The sequence below is a fragment of the Manis pentadactyla genome, chromosome 3 (assembly GCF_030020395.1).
Source record: "Manis pentadactyla isolate mManPen7 chromosome 3, mManPen7.hap1, whole genome shotgun sequence".
Taxonomy (NCBI): Eukaryota; Metazoa; Chordata; class Mammalia; order Pholidota; family Manidae; genus Manis; species Manis pentadactyla.
Genome location: NC_080021.1, coordinates 7497380 through 7522905, shown reverse-complemented (window position 1 = coordinate 7522905; position 25526 = coordinate 7497380). Strand labels below are relative to the sequence as shown.

Genomic DNA, 25526 nt, shown 5'->3' with positions numbered 1-25526 from the left:
TTTCTCTCAGATGATTAAGACAGCTGGACGGCAGGGGATGGGCCACATGACCTCGCAAGGTCTATTTCCTTCCTTTGATTTAGCAAAGTACCAGTAAGTTCCTATACTTTATAGCAAGGGCAGATGTAGGATTATTTCTCAGTAAAGAGGTAGAGGATCAGCTATAAATGGTAAATGTTATGTCTGATTTTTGGGCAAACCTATATTAGCATTTAAAATCTTTTTATTTGGCAAAGTAATTGCTACACACGAGATGAGGCTCTGCAAACCTAATTATAACAGTAAGGTTAAGAATGGTAGTGGCCATTTATGTTGTCGTGGGGAGGTGGCAGGGCAGGCCAGTGGAGAGCGTTGTGTGTATGAACTCACGTAACCATCACTCACCAGTTAACACCTACGGCAGGGGACGTGGCTGGAGCGGCCCTTATGGAGCAGACACCTCATTCATTCCTTCTTTCAGTATGTTTGCTGAGCACCTTTTATGTTTCAGACACTTCTAGAAGAGGGAATTAAAAAGGATTAAGCTGCCCACCTGAGATTATGCTGCTTCTAAATGGAAGGACGGGATTCAAAACTCAGTGAACCTTTAATCCAAAATTTGAGCTCTCCCCATTTGCACTTATTTCCTGTATGAGCTCATCCCACCACATGGTTTTAAGTACCTTTTATAGGATGATGACTTCAGATTTATGTCTGCAGTTCAGACCTGTCTCCTGATCTCTAGATTTCTCTTCCCAACCACCTCCTTACTATCTCCTGTGGGATGTCTGAGAGGCCTTTCAAACCTAGTGTGTCACAGGCCGGTCTCCTGATGGCTCCCTGCTGCCCCTCCTATGTGTTCTGCCAGACTTAACCCCATCTCAGTACAGGGGAGCCTCCCATCTCACTCAAGATAAAAATCTGAGAAACAAGCCAGTCAGTGTCAATGGCCTGTGTGACCCTATGTGATCCACCTCTGCCCTCTTTCAACGGTCAGACCCCTCCCCCCACTGCAGCTTGTCCCCTCTGCTCCAGCCACTGCTCTCTGTCCCCAGACGTTTCAGTACCGTGCCCACGTTAGCGTGCAGCTCCCAGTGGTGTCCACACAGCTTCCTTTCCATCAGGTCTGCCACCTCATCAGGGAGGGTTCTCTGACTCAGTTATAAAATAACTACACTCCAGTCCCTCCAGCCTCTGTCACTTCTCTTCTCATTCTCACCAGGTGTGTACATGTAAGTAGTTCATTGTCTGCCTTTCCCGTTGTAACACAAGCATTAGGAAGGTAGTGTGTTTGTTTTGTTTCTCAAATATTTTTAAATGAATTGCATCCGTGTGTGAATGAATGCTTGCAGGAAGTGCTTGGCTCATGATACTTGGCTAAGTAAATGGCTGCTGCAGCTGTAAAGGGCAGAGCCAGGTGCCCTGTAGCTCCGCTTCTGTCCGGCCTGTGCTGTGTGGAAGGCAGGCGCCACACGCTACAGCAGGTGGGCCTTCGCTTGCACGTGCACAACAGTAAAGTGGGCAGTTATTTCTTCTAGAACAATGACAAGACTTCTTAAGTTGGGTGAATGTACTTTTCTTACAGAACTTGTAGAAATAACTATTAACAGTAAAATTCAGATTTTATTAACCTGTTTCATGCAATAAGATGACTTAAATATTTAAATGAAACCAGTTTTGTTGATTGTTTTAATTATTCATTTTGTAGTAAAGAAGAAAAAAATAGGTTTTCTTACCTTTCATTTTAAAATCCTATTTGTCCCTGAAAAATAAATAAGATTTGTATAATTAAGACATAAAAACAAATTTTCAGTTACAATTTTAAAAATATGTTTATGGTTTGTGTACTTGATATTGACCCATTTTTCAAATAAGATTCTATTATAAACTAAAATTTTGGTTAACTCTTAATTGTATGAATATGGAGCAGGAATAATTTCCCAAATCGTTTCAAGTCTGATTTTCCACTTACTCTTTTTAGCAAATTTTATATCCAAGCTTAAGTAACATGGTAAAAATGTTTTTTAATCTGTCTTTGTTTCCCCTCCCCTGTCAGTCTTGTGATGGATGTTCTCCTGAGCAGTGAATACCTAACAGGTGAACAGTAGTAACTCTGAAAGGTCTATACTTCTGAAAATCAGTCCTTCCATTTTTGTGAGCCGATCGAATGAATTACTGAACCTTTTGGAGATAAAGGGATTCTCTGATTAAATTATAAATTTTGTCTTATCCTTTAAATTGAAAACTTAAATATTCCAGTTATTGGCAAATCTATGTATATTTAAACTCTTAAAGAAATCATTTCAAACCTAAGGGTATGTTTCTGTTCTCATACATTCATGGCACTAGAACATCACACATACCAGGTGATGCTATTCCTGTGTTAAAACTATCCCCAGTATGTCTGTGAGAATCTACATAATTTGCCTTGCATATCAGAAGCTGAAGTTTTCCCCTGACTTTTTTCTGCCCATCTGCCCCAGAAGACAGAGGCTGTTAACCCTGGTATATGTGACTTGAGGCCAACAGTCATGACATTGGGCCCCAGCCACCTGCCGGCTCTATGAGCCACCACCTCCACCCTCATTGCTACATCGCAACAGGACAGTTTTCCCACTAACAGCGTCATCCTTCAGGCAAGTGTGTGAATGATACCAGCTCTGCCCTCCCCAAAGGCCATGCAGTCAAGCGCCCAAGGCCTGTGGTTAAAAGTTTTATGTTCTCAGGCTCCTTTATATTTTTTACTCTTAAAAATTGGTGAGGTCCACAGCTTGGTTTAGTGTATATGATTTATATTTGTTAATATTTACCATATTGTAAATTAAAACAAACATTTACAAATATCAGTCATGAAATATGTAATAGTAATCAACCTTTGTGTGTTAACATAAATATCCATTTGTATGGAGAAACACCATTTTTTTAAAACAAAAAGTAGTAAGAATTGTGTCGTTTTCTATTTTTGCTAATCTCTTTAATGTCTGGCTTAATAAAAGCTAGCCAGCTACTCATATCTGCTTCTGCTTTCAGTCTAATGTGATAGGTTGTTTTGGTTGAAGTGGTTAGAACAGCAGATACATAGTTGGAACAGGGGAAAGTATGATAGGCTTTCTCAGAGTGTGGATATACTTCTTTGATACTTCACCAAAACTTGTCAGGCGGTAGTTTCTTAAAGGTTAATTGCAGTGTGGATCCTGAAACCATATCAGTAAAGTTTTCACACTCTGTCACTTAAAATACCCTGGTCCGTCTTACACTTAATAGATTTTACTACATTATGCAGAGGTCATTTGAAAGCACGTGGTTCATTGAGTTACACATATTTTCACAATGCTGTGACTTACTTCATTGTGCAATATTTAAAAGTATTTTCATAGTTATTACCATAAGTCTCAACAGAGGAGGTTTTGAGTATTGGCTTGCTATCAGTTTACAGTAGTAAATAGTAGTTTTCAAAAATTCTAATTTGTACTTGAAGGCTTGAATTTTGTCATTGGTAACAAATACCGTCAGTTGTTTTTCTTAAAATGACAGGCTCACTTCATTCATCAAGAAAATGTCTGGCGAATACCTAAGTCTGAATAACCATAGTTTGTCTACAATTCATTCTTCCAAGTAAAAGTGATGTTGCCTGAAAGCAGCAGTTCGCTGGGCTCGCCTGTGGGCTTTTCCTGTGATCGCCGTCATACCTGGGCAGTAGGCAGACCTTCTACAAGCCTCTTTCTCATCGCATTACACAGAATGATTAAAGGCTGTGTACTTAACAGTTCAGATTTATTAAAATTACTAATTTTTACTGCTTCATCAAGGGTATTTTTAAATGAAACTACCTTTTTTTTTAAACTGCTAGTACTCTTTGGTACCACTGCACTGATTCTTACCAAAGCACTAACAACTTTACCCACCACGTTTGCTTCCAGTGTGAGCACAGTGAACAAGACATGTCATGTCTTAGTATCATGAAAATAGTCTGACCCCTGTAGGATGTCCAGGACTCTTAGAGTCCACAGGCCAGGCCACATTGAAAATGCAGTGTAATGAGCTGGGAGAGAGCTGGGTTAGAGATGAATCGAGCAGAAGAAGAGTGAAGCACAGTGTCTAAAACATTTTAAACCTTGGGTAACCTTCCCATTAAGTGAACTGCCCTCAGACCTTAAGCTCCTTGAGGGCAGAGAGATCTTAATTGCGTGCCCGCCACACAGTGACCTGGCTGTGATTGCCACATGTGCCTTCAAGCGGGCTGGCACATCACAGCTGCCTTGTCTTGTTTTGGAGGAGTGCTCAGGGGAAGAGGGGCGAATGATTAACAGCCTTGTAGGTAGTCTGAACGCACTTAGCAAAAACAGAAGCCAGGAAGGAAGTGAAGTCAGCGCCATCTCTTCCCATCGTAGGTGATGGGAGCTCAGTGAGCAGAATGGCTCCCAGTGTGGGCTCCAGTGCCCAGGTGCCCAGGAGGGGCCAGGTGCCCCCAGGCAGTCAGCGGTGACTAGACCTGGGCTCCAGTGCCCAGGTGCCCAGGAGGGGCCAGGTGCCCCCAGGCAGTCAGTGGTGACTAGACTCGGGCTCCAGTGCGCAGGTGCCCAGGAGGGGCCAGGTGCCCCAGGCAGTCAGCAGTGACTAGACTCGGGCCCCAGTGCGAGGAGAGGCCATGTGCCAGGAGAGGCCAGTGCCCCCAGGCAGTCAGTGGTGACTAGACTCAGGCTCCAGTGCACAGGTGCCCAGGAGGGGCCAGGTGCCCCCAGGCAGTCAGCGGTGACTAGAGCCGGGCTCCAGTGCTCAGGTGCCCAGGAGGGGCCAGGTGCCCCCAGGCAGTCAGTGGTGACTAGACTCGGGCTCCAGTGCGCAGGTGCCCAGGAGGGGCCAGGTGCCCCCAGGCAGTCAGTGGTGACTAGACTCAGGCTTTAGTGCGCAGGTGCCCAGGAGGGGCCAGGTGCCCCAGGCAGTCAGCAGTGACTAGACCCGGGCCCCAGTGCGAGGAGAGGCCATGTGCCAGGAGAGGCCGGTGCCCCCAGGCAGTCAGCAGTGACTAGACCCGGGCCCCAGTGTGAGGAGAGGCCATGTGCCAGGAGAGGCCGGTGCCCCCAGGCAGTCAGTGGTGACTAGACCCGGGCTCCAGTGTGAGGAGAGGCCATGTGCCAGGAGAGGCCAGTGCCCCCAGGCAGTCAGTGGTGACTAGACTCAGGCTCCAGTGCACAGGTGCCCAGGAGGGGCCAGGTGCCCCAGGCAGTCAGCAGTGACTAGACCCGGGCCCCAGTGCGAGGAGAGGCCATGTGCCAGGAGAGGCCGGTGCCCCCAGGCAGTCAGTGGTGACTAGACTCGGCTCTAACTCTTCCATCCACTGGCACAGCCTGATTCTGAAACATATTTTTCAGAGTCTTTTGGGGAAATATTATCAAGTGCTATGAAAAAACTATTAGATAAGTAAGGCTCTTATTGAAACAGATGGGCATTTTTTAGCCAATTACCCTGAAAGAATTTCAAGTCTCCTAGTTATTTATGATCATGGGAAAACAAGAGAAGTCCCCAAATTTCATTTTAACTATTACTTTTCACTTATTCTGATTTACTTAAAAATATTCTTAATGGTTGTGTTAGGGATTAAAGGCCTCTGAGTAGAAGGGAAATACCATGCCAGGGCGACCAGTCTAGAGCCATTACCTGGGTTATGTGTGTGGAGTCCTTCATTTTTTAATGTCATATAAGCAGTTAGGAAATGTTTTCAAAAATACTAACTTTCTATCATAATGGTTACAGATAAGATTTCTCTTAAATGAATAGGCCAAAATAATGAGGGAAAACACAAGCTTTTATGTTAAACTTGAACAGCACAGAACTTACTAATTTAACTCCTGAAGGGACTCCCTACCCCTCCCACCCCAAAGCATTGTCACAGCCATTGCAATAAAGCATTGTCATTACAGATGTCATTACAGACCATTCACTGAGACATGGACAAGTTTCAGACCCTGTGGTCACGTTAGTCTTGTATCTCTGTGTTTCTGGAATGCTACCATGTGCCAGGAATAAGTACAGTCGAGACCAGTTATGAGTCAGACGTGGTTCCTATCTTCTGACCTTATTTTTATTACCTGAAAAATTAAATAATATGTCTACTTCAGACAGAGGTTTTGAGGATTAAAAGATTAAATACATTGTAAACTAAAAAGGACTTAAAGGAAGGAAGATAGAATTAGAGGACGGGCTATATACCACTACACTCCCACCCCACCCCTTCTTAAAATCCAGGTGACAAAAACAAGCTTTGAAAGATTGCTAAGGAAGAGGAAGCAAATGAAGCCAGATCTACGAGAAACAACACCAGCCAAAACCCCGCTGAGGAGGAGGGCGCTGCAATGTGGAGTGGTGCTCTAGGGGGGTCTTCGCCCCTCACCAGTGGGTACAGACAGGGGGCACCCAAAGGCTTGGGCCTCCTTTTCATAACTGAGGAGCTGCCTTTGGAGCAGCTAGGCTGGCCTGGCCCTGCCTTCCCCCCCAGCAGGCTCGGCAGCACAGAGTAATAGTGGTTATTCCCAGAGTAAAACTGTAGCAGTGCTACCCCAGACCTCAGGTGGTACCACCCGCTAGGGGACCAGGAACCCCAAACACAAAGAATCTCAAATTAAAAAATGATCACATCCAAAATTTACCAAGCATTTAATAGATTAAACAAACTGAAAAACTAACACCTCAACAGAACAGAGCCCAAAGAATAGGAGATGATTATAAAATAAGTAATTAAATCTTTCTATGGATAAGCTGACCTGGCATCTATAAAAACCAAGCAGGTTAGGGAGTCAGGAACTAAAAAGTCAAAAGATGACTGAATAGGCTGCTGAGTGGCACCAGAGGACAGAGAGCTAGCAGGCACGGTAGGAAACTGAGATGTGGAGGACGGAGTTGGACTTCCAAAGTGCCTAAGTGGGGCTACCACAATGGAAAAGGAGAATTAAAGGGAGGAGGGAGAGTTTCTAGAAGAATAAAGAGCTCAGAAGCTAAAAAAAAATGTGAGTTATTACTTACATTGAAAGGGCATACCCAGTGCTAGAAGAGATGTGACTGCAGCAAGAGATGAGGAAAAAATTAGTGCTATGAATAAACAGACTTGTAGGTTTCTTCTTGAAAGGATCAACTCCAAACTCCTTTGTGCCACAGATGAGGAGGAGGCATATCACGTGGGATTAAATGTCTCCGTGGCATCAGACAGACCCGGTTACACCCATGGTCTTCATGTGTTACGTTTACCCTTGGATAGTTTGGTTAACCTTTCAGCCTCAACTTCTTTGTACATAAAGGAGACAGAATAATGTCTACTTACCAAATTGTCATGAGGCTAAATGAGAAAAAATACACATACATGCACAATGCACACGCTGGCTGTGCCCTGTGTACACTAGGTGAGCTAGAGGAGTGAGTGCTTGGTGTCCCACCCCCCTTGTGCACCACTCTGTCCTCCTTGTCATCCTCCCACTCGTGCTGTCATCATCATTGCAAAGCCTCCTCCTTTGTGCCTTCCTCTCACCTCCCAGGGTGTTTGGGACATACTTCTTTGCTCATACTTACACTCTGTTCTGCTGAGATCGACGTGTTCATCTTTGTTAGCTTCTTGAGACAGAGGTTTATTTCTTTATTTATTTCTATACCTCCATTTTTCAGAATAGTTAGTGCTCAAAAAATGTTCCCTGAGTACATGACCACACATAGGCTTAGAACTTCATTTTACTTAATTTTTTCAAGTTTGTCTAACATTCAAAAAACGTTAAGTGCCTTTGAGTCCTTCTGTCTTGCACCCTTATAAGTGGGGTGGGAAGAATACTCTCTTGTTCACCTTTACTTACTAATAATATTTTGTCTTTCTTAAGTTGACTTAGCACATAATTTTTCAATATTTCTTTTGTAAATTAGTTCTTTTAACAAATATTTACTAGTACTTACTATGTACTAGGCATTGACGCAGAAGTAGTGAGGTATATCACTGAATAAAACAGATCCATATCCCTCCCTTGTAGAGCTTACATCTTCATTCTACTGAGAGGAAATAGGCAATAAGTACAACACATAAATGTGTCGTATCTTAGAAGATGGCAAATCAGATAGAAAAAAATAGTTCAGAGTAAGATGATGGATCAGATTGCTGAAGCAAGGGGGTTGCAATTTTTAATCAAAGTGGACGTTGCTTAATGGCATCATTTGAGCAAGGACTTGAGAAAGGTAAAGTTAGCCATGTGGATATTTGGAAGTAAGAGTATTCTAGGCAAAGGGAATAGCCTGTGTAATGGTGACTCCAAACTTTTTGGCCTGAACAAAGAAGACAAGTTTGCTGTCAAATGAGATACAGGAAAGCTTGGGTGGATAAGATTAGGGGTTCAATGTCGTTCTGGCCTTGTTAAATTTGAGATATCTGTTAGACATTGGAATTACAATGTTAAGTTGGCAGTTAATACAAGAAAGTAAACTTCAGGAGAGATTTTTGGGCTACAAAAACTTGGATTTTTTTTGCTATTTACATTGCCTTTAAAGCAAGAGACTAGAGAAAATCACCAAGGGAGTTTAGGTAAACAAAGAAGAAAAGATGACCAAGGTCTGTGGAAGAGGAGGGAGGGGCTGGCATGGAATGACTGATAAGGAGTAGCTAGTGATAGAGGAAGACCAGCAGGAGGTATAGTACCCTGGATGCCCAGTAAAGAAGGAACATCACAGAAAAGGGAGTGATCGAGTATAACACATACTGATCAGGCACATAGCATGAGGACTGAGAATTGACCATTGAATTAGCAACTTCACTGTTACCTTGACAAGGGATGAAAAGTTTAAAAGGAGTGGAGGGGTTGATTGCAGTGGATTTGAAGGGACAGTGTAATACTAGAGGGAGGGGGTGGTCTAGGAGAGGAAATCCTAGTGAAAATGGGATGTATGAACTTGAAGTGAGGTGGGAAGATTTCGGGTAATGACGAGATGGAGGGTGGGATGTGGAATATATGGCTAAAGGAGTCTAGAGGCCCGATCGGTGGACAGGAGTTGTGCAGGGACTCGAGAGACAGCTTGTTTGAAGGATCATCTACCCACGTGCTGAGTCACCAAGACTTCGGGCAGTGACGCTCCTGGGAGATTCTGAGCTGGGTGTCCGGAGGAACAGGGGGAGGACAGAGCTTTGGTCTGGAAGTGCCATGGTGTGTGTGTCTGGGGGAATTAGTGAGGAAAGTCTTACCTTTCCTCCAGGCCCATGTGTGCGGGCTGTGGGAGAGGAGGAACTGGAGTGGGCCCCAGGGAAGACTGCTCATTCGAGGGGAACCCCGTGTCCGCTTGGACGGAGGTGGGGGAACGCCCAGAGCGGAGGCTGAGAATGTGTAGGGGCTTCTGCCAGTGGCAGCCATGAATGCCACCGGGCACCCGGGGTCGGGTGGGAGATGAGGATGGAGGGAGGGCGGACTGCACAGGCACTAGAGGCGAAGAGGAACCCGGCGGTCTGGAGTGCCCTGAGCTGACAGAGGGCCTGAAAAGATTAGTTCTCGTGATCTTAAAGTGGAAGTTGAGGGATGGGAACATAAATGTGAGGGGTTCCTTCACCCCCTTCATAGAGATGGGCTGGTCTGGGGACTCAGCTTCTTGTGCTCCTCTTGAACCCCGTTGATGCAGAGGGGAAGGCCCCGCAGGCCCCGGGCTTGGTCCTGGCGCTGCGCTCCCTGTGTCTCCTAGTGCGAGGCTGTTTCTTGACTCCAGGCAGTGGAATTGAGAACCTCTGGGAAAGCCAGGAATTGCTCAGAACTTCTGGGTTCCCTTCAGCCCCTGATATGGGGTGGAATGTGGAGGAAGGCTAGAAGGCCTCGGGAGGCGTGGCCTTTGTGCCAGTGGGAGGAGCCCATCTCTCCTTCGAGCTGCCCTTAACCCCCTAACGTGGAGTTGAGGTGTATTTGGCCTAATGTGGTTTCTTGCCTATTATCAATCCTATAACTTGTATCCATAAATGAAGAAATTTTAATGTTTTTCTCCCTTTGCCATGTGATGGATTTTTAGTTTATCCTTGGGAAATAGGACACGTCTTTGGTTAATAGACGTTTGAGGTGCACGAAATGGATGCTGTGAAAGCAATTCAGACGGAACTGACAGGTATGAGAATGGGGCTCAGCTGCTCCCAGCTTCACAGCCTGATGACAGGCTTGCAATAAATAATCAGAAACTGGGTGAAATGATAGCAAATGTCAGTTTAAAGTTTTCACTTGTCAAAACTAAGATTGTCTCATCACCAAACCATTGCCAGACCAAATTATGCTACCTTTTATCCTCCTGTTCATTGGAAAACATTCTTCACCCTCGATTTTTTTATGCTTAACTGTGTTAGAGCACCTCACAGACAAATTTCCAATCTATACTGATGTTCATTACTGCTCAGCCCATTTAATAAAGGAGACTTAGTTTGCTCAGAAAGCAATTGCTGTGCTCTCCTGTCGATTAGGCTCAGTGCTTGTCACCCACAGTCCCAGGTTAAGCAGTGGGGGCCTGTCTCAGTAAAGGGAATTCTTTTCCATTTTACAAAGAGGTTACTTTCACTTTGTCTCTGCAACAAAGATAAAATTCTCAAGAACATCAAGGTTTTATTTGCCAAAGATGTCATTATAAATGTAACTTCTGACCTTTAGATAGAAGTCTGAGGTTCATTTAATTTAGTGCTGAGTTTCTAAGACGCATTAGCCAAGTTATTTTCAGCAAAACGAGAAGTCATTTTGAGTACTTTGGGGCCAGGTGCTGTGCATAAGAATGTTGGGAGTCTGAGCAGCAGCTCACCCAGACCCGGGACCTGCCGTGTGGAGCGCGCAGGCCCGGCGAGCGGGAGATGCTCCCGGGGCTTAGACTCAGATGTCTAGACCGGATTTGACCCCAGTGTTTTATCAAAAGGTTTCCTCAAGATGAGGAAAATATTCTTTAAGAGCAATCCTCATATTTAAAGCTCTCAAATCCTAAGTAGGAAAGCCACATTGTTTCTTTTGGTGTTGGCTTATTTTTGCTACTTTTTTCCCTTCTGAATGTGGAAGTTTCTCTGCCACTTTTTCACCTAGTCCCTCTTCTGCTCATTGTAAAGCATCTAATGCCTGGAGGGAAAAATTGGGACCACAAAGAGGGAGAGGAGGAATTTTAGACCAGTGAGAGAAGTAAGGTGGTTACAGTCACCATGCTCATGGAGCAGGTTGTGTGGACCCTGACTTATGTTTTTGAGCAGGAGGAGGGATCATGTAACCCCTGAAGGTCAAGTAAGCCCTTCCAGAAGAGTGGCCGAGCAGCTCGGAGGAAATCAGGCGCTGCTCTTCCATGCCCCACGCTGAGCACGCCCGCCTCTAGCCTGAGTTTTCAGCACACGGCAGTGGTAGCCCCCGGGGCCCATGGCTTGACCCCCCCTGAGCCTCAGCTGCCTCATCGTGTGGCACAGAGACTTCATGTAGATGGCGTGAGATGGTGCACAAGGATGGAGAAGCCGCCGGGGTGGCAGGGATCTGGCTCTTCACTCCTACTGGTCCATTCCCCTTGCATCCATGCCTTTTTCCAGGTTCACTAGCAATGCCAGATCTCAATTTGAAGACCTTTTTAAAAAAAAATTCCGTAGCTACTTGTGCTTGCTTGGAAAAACTGTACATTGCCACTTGGTATAATAGGTCAGATGTGGGAGTGACTATTCTGTTCCTGGGCAATAGTTAGAAGAGCCAGTGGAGCTTAGCACAGCGCGTCCAGAGAGCTTACGGTGGAGTCCATGCCAGGGAGCTCACATCACAGCCAGCATGCCCCACGGTACCTAACTGACTTGTGAGGACCTGACTGCACCAGGACGACGAGACCTGACCCACATCTTGCACTTGGTGGAAGCGTTTTATGCTGAGAATATTCTATCCTAGGCATTTTATCAATGTTCATTAACTCTATTTGATAGACTAAGTTTTCAACCTGTGCCCTGCGTCTGTGCCTTGCATACACTGTTCCCTCCGCCTGCAAGGCGCCCTCTGGCACTGCCTCTGTCCTCGCCTCCTTCCTCACTGTCGCCCGGCCGGCCTCGACACACTGCTCAAGTGTTACGTTCTCCAAGAAGCCAGTGTGACGTGCCAGAGTGACAGAGGTGCCCCGCCTCTCTGTACCCAGTCACGCAGTCCACGGAGCGTGAGGGTCTGTGCAGGCCCGGGAGGGGATGAGAAGCCGGGAGAGTGTGCTGAGCTGACCCCGGGAGCTTGGGAAGGTTCCCTGGGGGGAGCAGTTGGGTCAAGGACTGCTTGAGGAGGTAGCCTGGAAGCAAAGAGGAGAAGAACATTTCTGGCAGAAGGAACATGTGAATCCTCACATGCTTGAGACAAAGGGAACACAGACCCTTGCCCACCTCTTCCTCACGGGGGTGCCCTGATGTGCTCTAGTCATGGGGCTCACAATTCCTCTGGGGTGTCATCTACCTGATGAAGGGAACAGGAGAAGAACCAGGTGTAGGCTTACCCACTGAGTGTGTTCCCTGCACTGTTTTCTGTGGGATTTTAGGCTGGCACCCTAGCTTTTCTGAGCTGTGGTTGCTTATCTGTAAAGTGGGTACGACGGCTCTGATCACCTCGGTAGCTGCTGTGAGGCTCTGCACGGAATCTCAGCAGCTGACACACGGCGACACTCACAGCGTGGATTTTATTAGGCACAGTGCGGCTTCCTCAGGTGTCAAACGGCTGAGTTGGATCGCTTTCCATTTTGATAAGAACTTCTTACTTGATTGCATGAAGTTGAAATAATGAGAATGTTTTATTTCTATGACAATCCAAGACAACAAGTTCAGGACAGTTGTTACCCTGCAGAATTAAGTAGAGTTAAAGTGGAAAGCCTGAGAGGGTAAGTGGAAGTTCTTCCTCAGTTACTCAAAACAGCATCAGAAACCAATTGTGTCTGCTGTGGTTAGTCATCTAGATTTTCCACAAATGTGTTCCCATAAAAAATGGTGCCTAATCCAAGTATGGTTGTGTATAGGTGCCTGTTCTGTATAGTCTGCAATGTTGCCATGGTAACAGGCTCCCTCCCAGCTGACATCTCAAGGATGCTATACATTAGGACATAGATCTTTGCGGGCTCTGTGAGGGTGCCGTGCTGGGTTGCGGGGAGCCTTCCCGTGCCCTCCGGTCACACGGTCGTTGACGCCTTGGCCTGGTTGTGAGCTGCTTCCTCAGGGTGATGCCAGAGTCCTGGGGCAGTGAAGCCTTGACTCTGGTACTGGTTACTGAACTGCCAAGTGAAGTGCCCGCAGCTGACACAGCAGCATGTTGCCCGGCAGGTAAGGGTCAGAGAAAACCGATGACCTCGCCTGTGTAAGCTTTCCATCTTTTGGGGCGAAGCCGTGGGTTCCCTCCTCCTCTCCCAGGGTCCCCAGCACAGGTCCCTAATGGGCCACTACATCCGCCCTCTCTCTTGCAGACTCCTGGGACAGAGGCCGTCGCTGTCCCCCCGGTGCAGTCAGCACCTTCTCTGAGGCACTGGACCAGTTGCTGTGCTTCAGGTGTCAGACACGTGTCGTGTGTTCAAGCTGGGGACTTGGTAATCCTCAGGCCTAAGGTTTCATGTTAAAGCTCTGCCGTCTGAGTGGGAATTTGTTTCCATGTTCAGCCCTGCCCATTATTAGTTATCCTTAAGCTTTACAATATGATTTAAACTCGCAGCCAAGTCATTTTGTCTTAACTGCTTTTTCATCTTCTCTCTTCGCATGTTTTGTTTTGTTTAATGCAGTGGTGCTGATTACTATGATTATGGACATGGACTCAGTGAAGAGACTTACGATTCCTATGGTGAGTAACTGGCCAGGATGAATCATAACTAGACAGGGGAATGAACACGCTAAATATCTGAATTGAGGGGACAATTCTGTCCAAAGGCATGTTGAGTGTCAGATAGAGCTTCTTCAGTTCATCTGTGCAGATCTAGCTATTTTCAGAAGCTCCTTTAAGATTTAAATGTAATACTTAAAGGGACTAAAGACTTGCAGAAAATTGCATGAATTCAGATTCTGAACTTAGATTTTCTGTCGGGGTTGATTGCCAAGTGCTGATTTTCTTATTTATAAAATAGTTTGCCAAATTCCAGACACTTAATAGCATGGGTCTTTTCGAAGTGTCTTTGCTTCTTGACAGTAAAGGAAAATGAAGCAATTGAGAATACAGGTCTAAAATGACTCTCCCTCCCTCATTTTTATATTTTAATTCATCTCCAATCTCAAATCCTCTAAAAACATTACAGTAGGAGTCATTATACAAAGGTTACAAAAGCCCTGAGCCAGGATGGAGATGGAAAGCTCTCTCAGGCTTATAGGGGGCCAGCTAAACTCCACTTAATTCACTGGGAGCTGGTAAGCATCTGTGTCCACAGTCTCAATATGCAGAAGGATGACACATTTAATTAAAAGAATTGGCGGTAGCAACATTAATGATAGTAAGAAACTCCTTTGCCGCAGGGCAAAAAGATCAGAGAACGTGAAGCTTCAGTGAGTCGCAAAGCTCTGAGAAATGCCATGTACCCAGTGCAAGTGAATCAGGATTCTGGCTGATGCATGCTATGACATTTCTCTGAACATAACTGAAACTCCATTTCTGATGTTCTTTTTGAAGTGCTTTTTGTTATATCACCTGCCCCAAGCTGTGATGACCAGAACTCAGATTTTCTTTTCTTTTTATTTTTTTTTGGTTTTTTTTGGTGGTTTTTTTTTTTTGGTTATTTGTAACAAATGCTAAAGAGAAATGCCTTGGTTTGTCAGAGTGCTGTCTACTTAAACTGATGCAAGTTGGCTTGAGGGAATGACGTTGATTGCATGGTTGTATCAACAGAAGAGGTCATTTTAAGCGTTTTTCCTTCAGAGCTTTTTTAAATTGGTCTCTGTGGACACATGGCTTTTAAATTGCGGAATGTCACAGCAGGTATGTTAACTGTTTGTTGTCAAAGACCCATAGATTCCTCACTGTAAGTGCAAGGTTGAACAGGTGTTTAATTTCAGGAGGTAGAGATGATAGAACACCTCTAATATTGATACTTTTGTCTGGTATGGATCGAGTATTGTCATGAGTGAAATTTGATATTATGCCACTAAATTTATTTCATATGCAGCATGTATACAATTGAGGAATAAACTTCCACCCAGGGCAACTGTGATTTACTCTTCGATCGAAGGACTGCTGGGAATGGTGTGGCCTCGCTCTTTCCCAGGCCCACTCCATGTCGCCCTCCAGTTTTATCTTCTTTTGCCTTCACACATTTTTATCTGTGTTTTCTTTGTTTTTGCCATTAAGAAAATATAGGCAATCTCTTTCTCATTCTCTTTCCCATTCATAAATGTCTTAATATTTAGCAAAAGGCAGTTCCATTTGCTGGTTGAGCTTGTGTGCTTTGTTAAATGAGTGGCCAAAAGGGAACTTCTTGCAGAGTTGGTTGCCATTTAAGGTACAAAAATCATTTTACTTCCCATGGGTTTTGCTAGTGAGAGGACCATTTTCCACTGGGTTTGTAATTTTTAAGTAAATATCCTTGGCTTTTTCAGTACATGGGATATATATCTTCAATGTGACATCTACCATTGATTCAGGGCTAAGTTGGATTCTGAAAAATGAAGCCAGTAGGATCCATGGCAATGATCTAATTGTGATTCATGTTACTGATTTTAGGGCAAGAGGAGTGGACTAACTCAAGACCCAAGGCCCCTTCAGCGAGGACAGCGAAGGGCGTCTACAGGGAGCAGCCGTACGGCAGATACTGACTGTACTGTCTGATGTTGTGAAATAGCCAGTCTCCGCCAGTCCTGTGTACTGTTCAAAGTAATTTTTTTCTATGAACAATCCCTTTTTAAATAAATCAAATGCTTAAAATATGAATGGATGGAACTTAAAACTACTTTGTTGAAAGAACCTGGGCAGAAAAAAAAGACATGTAAAATTTTGTTATTTCCAGTCTGTATATGAAAAAATAGGTCATCAAAAGAAAAAAAAATAACTTTGATTAACTAGTGTTAAAAAAAATAGGTTTACTAAATATGTTAATCCATTCTTTTAATATAAGCTTCACCTTGCATCTTAAAGGTTTCCATAGAAATTTAGTTATTTTATCTTTCAGTCATATGCTAGTTTCTTTTTCTCTTGCCAACATGCGTAAAAAGGGAAGCCAATTATAAGTGCAAATAATGTGGTATTCTTTTGTAACTCAAGTCTTGAAATGTTCTGTAGTGTTAAGCAAAGTATCCCTCTTGCTTGATACTAAATAAACTTTTGAAAGAAATTTGGTGTGTGTGAGCTAACAATTTCATGTTTTGCTTATTTAAAAAGGCCTTCATAAATAGCTGTAAACAGGGAAAGCATTCATTTAACAACGCTTGTCATAAAAGGGTCACACTAAACATTGTACAGCTTACTTAAAAAAATGGTACAAAATTAAAGGTACCATGAGATACTCACCATAGATTTAAATGCTGTTTAAAGAGTTCACATGGTATCAAGCTGCTTGAGTGGCACGTTAAAACTACGCAGAACCAAATCTTGTTTAAAAACTGGTTTTAAATAATATTTTCTGAAAAAGATGTGATCAGTTTTCATCTTGTTGAGCGTTTTTTCACTAGTGCAACTTTGGATTTTTTATGAGAATTTTGGTACCTTAATGAACACCTCGCTCCCTGCTGGAAGCAATAAGCACAAAGCTTTTAAAGACATTCTGACTTGACTAATTGAGGTCGCACTCGCCAAGGCTGAGGATGTGTAACCCTTAAACGGTCTTCATTTTCAAAGGTAAATAAATCAAATAAGATTTTAATCTCACTTAATTTATCTTAATATAACTAATAAAACCAGGGAGATTACAACTTAGCAAGTTTCATTATCCATTTTAGAAAGGTTTTAAGATCACCTAAATTCTCATTTTAAAAAGTTTAATTTGTTTTAGTAATCTAAAAAGTCTTAGTTTAGTCAGTTTAATTGGGGCCAATTATTCCCTATTAAACAAATGTAAAACCTCATAACTAGTTGTTTGTAATACATTATTTGATGAGTAGTTGAGGGCACTTCTTAAAACGGACAAATATTTGATAAAGTTATTCTTTAATCATTTGGCTTAAGTTTTTTTTTTTAATTGTAGATTATGTAAAATGTTTAATTTTTATTTCTTGAGGGATTTCCTTCTCTTTGAGTAAAAAGGTCTTTTCTTTTGGTAGGAAATGTCAGCTCTCTTGGAAAGTCAGAGGAACCGGAGTGGCCCTGGAGCAGACAAAGGTAAGCGCCTTTTGTTGCAATTATTTTGATGTGTTGTGGAAGATGAAGACAATTTCATGCTCACCTGAAGTCACAGGGAAGATATCCCGTGTTGTTTCCCATTACCAGCACTAGTGATTATGGCAAATTAACTCGGCCAGTTACAGAGGAAGCTTCCCGAATGTAAACAAGTCAGACCCAGTCAGCTTTGTCTGCCCTGCAGAGCTGGGAGGCTCAGGTCATCACACTATTTAAGTACCTGGATCACTTTCTTCACTAAAACTGTTAAAACAGTCTAGTCAAACATGAATAAAAATGTCCTAATAAATTATTAAGTAAAAACAATACTAAACCTAATGATATGATCCTAATTTCATTTTTTAAAAACTATACCCTGTTTATATATTTTCTTAGGCAAATATTATATAGATATACTAGATAATTTTGACAATAATTATCTTAGGCTTGTGGAAGTATGATTTTTGTGTGTGTGCTTTTCTACCCTTTCTGGATTTTGCAAAACAGATTATTTTATGAGATAAATATTATAAAGTGTGTTTTATAAAGTTGTTTAATAAAATTCAAAAGACGTCTAGGGATCTGTGAAGGAAAGGTATCAGTAGTTTGGTCTCCCTTTTCAGATACTCGTATTTTTTTCTAAACCATCAGAAACACTGCTTCAGCCCTGACACCCCAGATAGTCTTACTTTTTAAAAGTATTTGTATTTGAGCCCTTTTTATATGGCTTTGGACAAGTCTCACTCTGGAAGTCAGCACTATAAGAATGATGTTTATCTCATGTAGTTGTTGTTAAGAATTAAGTGAGATAACATTGCAAGAACGTTTTGTAACTTAGGAAGTGATATAATAATGTGAAGGTTGTCACAGTTGAATACAATGAATATACATATTTAGTATGTGTGGGGGTTTACATGAGCTAATTTTTATCCTTAATAGCCAAAAACAAATTACTGTTAGGAAGAAAACAGTTCTTTTCACTTTCATAGACCAAAAGAAGTCCTCTTTTTTTCTTTTTTTTGCTTCCTTTCTTACATAGAAGGAGAATGAGACATATAACACAGTTTTTCAATGTGTGACATTATATTGAAATTTTTCACTATTTTGAATAATAAATGTATGTTTCTTAAAGCAGATATTGTGGATAGATACAGGGTTGAACCCCAGATGGTCTTAAGAGCTAATTCATAGGAATTGTTCAATTTTATGTTTATGTTCATTTAAAAAAAAAATCCATAGCTCCATTGGACCATAAGAAAATCTTGGTGAGCCAGCAAGGTCAGGAACCACCAGGAACACTGTCGGACAGGAATTCCGCTTGGCTTTCCAGGGCTTCCCTTATTTGGCATATACTCTACCAAGCCTTATCTCTTCCTCATTTCAACGGGAAGTTCTGCTGCAGACTGACAGCCTCACCCTGTTCCTATGAGCACATTGCGTTGTCCCACGTCCTTCCCTAGCCTTTGTCTATAGCCTTGGGCTTTGTTTTCTCATTTGACAACATTTACTGAGCATAAATTCTACTTGGCACAAAGGAGGTACTGGCAATACAAAAATCTGTAAGATGTGGGCCTTACATCCAAGTAATGCGCGGTCACCTGGAGGTGACAGGCTGACAAGCCAGTGCTGGCTGTTCCCTGTTCCTTTGCCTGTAGAAGCCATGCTGATCTTTCAGGACTTGACCCAGGGCCCTCTCTTCCTTCATGTCCTCACCGTTAAACCAGGTCACAATCTCTGGTGGCAGTCCCTCTACCCTCTCTGAAATAGTGTGCTTAGTTTACACTTCCCCATTTTAGCATCCGTAGCATATGAGTTAGTTTGGTTACACTTTGCCATATGACCAAGCACTTGCTTATCACTTTGTATAAACAATTTCATTGAATCCTCACTATAAGAAAGTGTTATCTCCATTTTACAAAAGAAGGCACTTAAGCTTCAAGAGGTGCACTCACTAATGTAAGCTCCCGCTCCCTGTAACTGGGCGAGCCAGTTCGGAGCCATCACATTAGTGTCTCTGTTCTTAACCATCTGTTACACTGTCAGTCACTGACCCCCCATTAGATGAAAGTCTCCTTAGGAGCAGGGACTAGTTTTTATGTTACCTCGTGTCCCTAAAAAGAACTCCCACAGTGCTGAGCATTGGTTAGACATTATGATTGATAACCATGCCTTCTCTGTCTCTACCCAACTCCTGCTCCACAGCCCTTCCCAGAGAGATTCTTTGACTGTATTTAGGTCCTGACTCTTCTTATATTCAAGATATTCCAGGTTGCATCAGTTATCAGCATTCATTCAGCTACACTGACCGAGCATCTGCCATGCTGCAGTGGAAATGCAGTGTTGAATGACACGGTCCTGTCCTGGAAGTCAGGACAGTCCCCTGGGGAGATGGTAAAGGAAAGCGTCAGTTAGGGCTGTGACAGACACAGGCATGTGACAGAGAGACACCGCCTGGCGGGGCAGGGAGGTGGGAAAGGTGCCAGCAGGAGTATCGGGACCAGTAGAAGCTGACCAGCCGGGGGAGGTGTCCTTGGGGCTTTCATAACCCAGCTCTGCTTTCACCGGCTTGGTGACCTTGCCGAGCTCCTTGGCCTCCAAACTGCCACTCACTGCAGTTCCCATCCGTGCAGCTGCTCTGTAGTGATACCTGCCCCAGTGTGACTGTGAAGATTGGAAGCATGCCTGGCACAAACGTAGCTATTTACTCATATTTTGCTATGTAAATATTGGGAGTTATAAAAAAACATGATCATCTATGAAACTAATCAGTCATACTAGATAATCAGAGAAAGCAGGAGATGATACTGTCTGGGTCGGCAAGGGACTCAGTGAAGGGTCTGGTAGGTCCTGCCAAGAAGCTTAAATACGTGAGCCCACTTCCGGTTGTAACGTCATCCCCACCTCTGAGCTCAGCCTGCTCCTCCCCCTGGCCAGAGAGACTACCTTTTTCAGTCTGTTCCCACAAGAACTGTGTACACACCTCTGCTTGCACTGGCTGTTGATCCGAGGGCCAGAGAGCGCTTTAAAACAGGGGCCCTGACTTTTCATCCCCTCCTTCCACCTCTCAGCAGTGTTGGGCAGAGAAAGGGTCCGCTACTCAGTCAACACGAACAAGGTGACGTCGGCGTGTGATCCGTAGTTCCCACCACGCAGTATTAAGAGGGGTTAGGAATGGTTTGCAGACAGCAAAAAGACAAAAACAAAACAAAAAACCCACTTATGTTAATTGTATCACAATTTGCATAGTCTAGTTCCGTCGGTTTAACTCAAAACCAGGCAGCGACTCTGGTCACTGTGTACAGAGAGATGGGACGCCGAGTTTAAAACTGATGATTTTAAGAAAAACTTAAATTCTAGTAAAAAAGATCTGATTAACCAAAATATAAGCCACTTTATAGGATATGTGTAGTAAATATAAATAATAAAGTTTATTTCCTGTAAAAATAATATCTATTTATATTTATGTTCAGTGTCCTGCAGGGAGATACAAAGGGGAAAAAATCCATCATTTTATTTAAAATAACAAAGGTTACTTTAAGCTTACTTCTGTTTCTGTCTTTGAGATGAGGTATAGGACACGTTAAATCCCAGGTGCACCCTCCCCTCACTGAATGGAAAGGCCCATCGGTGGGAGGGGACTCCGACTGGGGGTCTTGTTTCAGGGGCCCACGCACGGCTGAGACTGTTTTCCCGGAGTTAGGGTGCTGAGCCCTTCGGTGGCTCGCTGGGCCTTTCAGGACAGAGCTCAGCCTCGGGCCCCGAACAGAAAGCCTGGCGCGATCCCGGCCTGCTGGATCCGCTGCAGCCGCCCCCGCCTGGCCGCTGACCACCCCCTCGGCCGGGCTCTCCCAGCAGGGCCGTGCCAGGCCTGAGCTCGCCGGCCACCGCTGGCCAGACCAGACCCCTGCCCTCCGCGCTTCTCCACATCTGCTGCCTGCTAGCTCCCAGTGCCCGAGGGACGCCGCCGGCTCGGAGAGGGGGCAAGGGAGCAGCCCTCTGCGGGCGCCGGGCTGCTGTCGGAGCGAGACCTCTGCTTGTTGCGACGGGTCCCTCTCGCCAACGGGCAGACCTGAGGTTTCACGAAGACGGAACCCAGTCTGATGTGACTCGTTCCCCCGGATCCCAGCCCGGTGCTGGAATGTAGCAGCCGCTGAGCAGCTGCTCCCGGAGGAGTGAATGAGCGAATGAGCAAAGGAGCCCGTGACCCTGTAATCCTTCAAATGCTAGCACTGAAAATTTCTCACTATTAGTCTGGTTTCTCAGTAGAAATGAGGTATTTACTTCTGTAACCACTGGCTTTTTCAGTGGGAAATATGAAGTTGGAAAACCAGAATATGTCCTTTATTTAATAGGTAATACAGGTGGTTGGTACAAAATCCAAAACTTCCAAAAGAGAACACAATGAAAAGTTGGTCTGCCCCCAAACCACCAGAGGCAGCTCTTCATGTGATCTTTCCATGTATTTTTCCTGCAATCGTGCGCAGGGAAAACATACTTTTTCTAACTATTACTATTTTAAATTATTATAAAAATAATTTATTTTTAATTATTACTATTTTTCTCATGCAAAATAGTTTCTTACCCTCCTTGTTTCACTTTAGAGTATATCTTAGAGCTCATTTTCTATCACTTCATACTCTGAAGCTCCCTTTTTCTTTTTATTGGTTGAATAATATTTATATGAATGAACCATAATTTAGAAAACTATTGATAGACCTGCAGTTTGCTTCCAGAATTTTGTACTCACTGAAGGCAGAACTAGAAAGCATAGGCTTACATCTCTGTTATTGGACACACTTGTATACATCTGAGGAATAACCTGCTAAAGGGGATTCATTGAGTCACTGCATGTTTTATAGCTATTGCTCTGCTGTTCCCCATAGAGGCAGTGGTGCATCAAATATGCTGTTCCAAGAAGCTTGGACTCAGTGCTACGTGCAGCCCTTAACTGTGTGCAGCTCTTAGCACCTGCAGCCACACAGGAGATCCGTCTCTTCAAAGTGGGTTCAAGCGGCCTGCCCACCCCCATGGGGGTGAACGAGGCGCACTGCGTCCAGTGAGGGCCTCTCCCCCGTGTGCCGCTGGGTCTTACAGCGATAGCAGAGAGAGAAAAATCGCAGCTCCCTTCCTCGGACTCACGGTGGCTCCTGTCCTCCTGGTGCTGATTGCATTAGCAGGTCATTTCGGGGCGGCCTCCGTCTCTGCCGCTGGCTTTTCCGCCCCAGGGTCTGCGCTGCCCTTCCTCTCCTCTGGCTCCCCAGCCCCGGGTCTCCCTCCCTTCTTCTGCCCAAGGAGCCTGCCTTCTCTTGCTCCCCGTACTGGCTGAAGCCGCACTGCTAGTGGTGTTGTCTGGCGTGTGTGGTTGTTCCCCATCCCCGCCCCCACCCCCAGGCGGCCCCCTGAGGGTCCAGACCTAGCGGCTGCTGTTGTGTGCACACCAAAGCACTGAGTCATCAGGCTTCAAGAAACACTCCTTGAGTCTTTAAGCAAGACCCTAATAATTGGATGGACTAGGCTAGATGTGTACCTCTTAAAGTATTAGCCTTCAAAATTGCAATTTGCTTCAGATGTGTGGTGTCCACCACTTCCTGTGCAGCTGACACGGAGCAGCCCACTGTCTGGCAGTCAGTTGTGGAAGGCTGGACAGGCACCCAGGTGGCACAGGGGTGAGGGGCCCAGCTCTGCATGAGGGAGGGGAGGGTTCTGCAGAAGAGGAAAATCCTGGATGGGTTTTAAAAGTCAAGTTAAAATTTAGAAGCAGGGAAGAGAAAATTGTCCGAGTGACGAGTAGATGTAGTTGGCCGGCCTTGGCCAAGGCAGGAAACCACATCGTGTGGGGGGCCTGTGAGCTGTTGCTGGCCCAGGAGAGGAAAGGGAGATGTGGGGAGGGAGTCAGGGGCCGGGGCAAAGGGAGCCGGGACCAAGAGGCGGTGACGGGGCCCCTAGCACCAGGCATGTGTGACCAGCGCTGTGAGAAGCCAGTGACGGCCACATCTTCATGGCGATTGGACTTTTTCCCCTTTGATTACCACTTGGTTTTTGAAACAACAGCTCTGTTGTATATGACACCTCAAAATATATTCTTTAGCATTAATTTTTTTTTTTTAACATACCTGAAAGTTGAGCCTCCTCTTCATGGACTGTGTCCATGCACACCCATGGGGACTCATTTCCCATTTCCTCATACGAGGTATCGCCATGCTGAAGTTAGACCCATGATTGATCCTCATCATACAGATTAACCATTCTTTGCCTTTCTGAGCACAAATATATTGTATCCTTAATTTCTTTAATTGTGTTTTGCATTACTTTCCATAAATATCTTCATTTCTATTATATTTCTACTTGCCTGCTTCCTTTGCCTAAATCCTTCCTTCCCCAACAGAGTGTAATTATTAGCTTCTTGATGTGTACAAATATATTTCATTTTCCTCTCTTGCAGGAACTTTCCTTCTAATCATGGACTGCTTAAGAATAATAGTTAACTCACCAACGTGCCTCATCAGTAAATGAATTCACTTGGGAACTTGAAAATCATCTAAATTTTTTTTTCACAATTTTATGTTCTGTGAAATGTTTTATAAAATGTTACACTTTTTAATTTGGAAAGCCTGTTTTAAAATAAAGAAAGTCAGTCTTATTTTGTGGTCTCCTAACAACAAAAAACAAGTGATTTGTGTACTAGTTAATAAAGGTTGCCTGTTTCAATTTCTTCTACTTTAATGGAAACCCAGAAAAAGTCTTATTTTTCAGCACAGCTTTAAATTTTGCACACTTGGGAACCATGTGCATCTGCAACTCAGTGCAAGCAGTCAAGATTCTACACATATTCTGGTTCAAAATGATTTATCTGTTTCAGTTGCGGACCAGTAAACATGGGAATGTTATGCCAAAGGTATTTGGCACCTAAAGGGTTAATTAAACCAGCTCCTGCAGGAAGCAAAGTGTTGCTGCAGGACAGCAACCTGATTGCCATGCCTCTCTGTAATTTGTTATGGAACATAAAGGTCACAATCCCTGTGGACAGTATTATCCTGTTCGTTCTCTTTTCATCATTTACTTGTGCATTGTGATTTTACTTCATTATGCCCCAGGAGGATGTTTTATTCCTTATGCTAGAAGCTCACACAACATGTCTCTCAGTCCTGGAATTTCAAGTCTAGTGCACTGTTAAATTGTCACTCTCTTACCTCAAAGACACAATTCTTCAAGGCGTTCACTTTTTACAGTGTACTGTGTTGAAAGCATTGTGTTAATCACAGAATAACCTTTAATAGGTTCACTTTTCCTGATCCTCTCATGATGCATTCTAAAAACATGATTTTTACTTCTGCAGTTTGTATGTTTACATTTGTCAGAGACACATTTCTCCATCTCAGAAGGGCAAAGACTAAAGGTATGCACGTTGGTGCGAGCGCAGCCGGACTGCTGCACGACGGGCACGTGAGCTCCACGGAGCGCACAGGAAAGCGTCGCCAGCGAGGGTCAGCCCCATGCACCCTTTTATTTGACCTTAACACACAGAAACTTGAGAACATAAGCCAGGTTGTTGTAAATGGAAACTAATTTGAGTTCCCTTTTGCTTGCAGCCCTTCACTACTGAATCAGGGACACAGTCTTAGGCCTGCAAGTAAAATGCCCTGGATTCAAACTTTCTGACTCATCTGTTCCCTATCTTACTACCTGAAATTTGGCTTCTTATTTTAGTGCCTCCATTACTTAATTCTTTAATTGTATATTTATTGAGAATCTTGTGTATGCTGGGCACCATCCTACTTATTAGAGAGCAAGGAGAGCCAATGGGAGGTTGTCCTGTCCTGGGGGAGCTTATGTCCCAGTGGGAGGAGACAGAAGCTGGCAGGGGTGAGTGCTCTGGGGACAACAGAGCACAGTCACGGGAGGAGGGCTTAGACTGTCACCTGTGTGGTGGAGGACAAATACCGCCTAAGCACTTGCCATGCTTAGCAGGGACCTGGGAAAGTATAGAAATGAGTTACATCAAGATGCCAGCAAGTGCAGAGATCCTAAGGTGGGACCATGCTGGGAGCCCGAGGACCCCTAGGGATGCCGGTGCAAAAGAGGGCAGTGTGTGGGGGCCAAGGAGACCGGCACTGAGGTGACAGGACCAGAGCCCACAGGGCCATTTTGAGCTTCAGTGGGAGCTGCTGGGGGAGAGGAGGTGTTGAGCAGAGGGTAAGGTGATCCACTCTACACTTTAACAGAATCACTGACGACCACATTGAGGATAGACGGGTGGAGCAGGGTGGGGAGACTGAGAGGCCATGTGGTGACCAGAAGAGGAATGCTAGCCCG

General features: G+C 44.4%; 1 protein-coding gene across 3 annotated transcripts in view; it reads left to right on the top strand.

Moving 5' to 3' along the window:
* KHDRBS3 (KH RNA binding domain containing, signal transduction associated 3) overlaps window positions 1-23864 on the top strand; it is a 186213-nt gene extending 162349 nt beyond the window's left edge. For 2 of the 3 annotated variants that reach the window (XM_036890536.2, XM_036890537.2), the window contains exons 8-9: window positions 13705-13763; window positions 15627-16233. In XM_036890536.2, the coding sequence (XP_036746431.1) occupies window positions 13705-13763; window positions 15627-15718 (151 nt within the window). In that variant the 3' untranslated portion in view covers window positions 15719-16233. Of the gene's footprint in view, window positions 1-13704; window positions 13764-15626; window positions 16234-17158; window positions 17217-23655 lie in introns of those variants that run through there. The other variant, XR_005025924.2, reaches the window with a different exon arrangement.
* Window positions 23865-25526: the final 1662 nt, after the last annotated feature.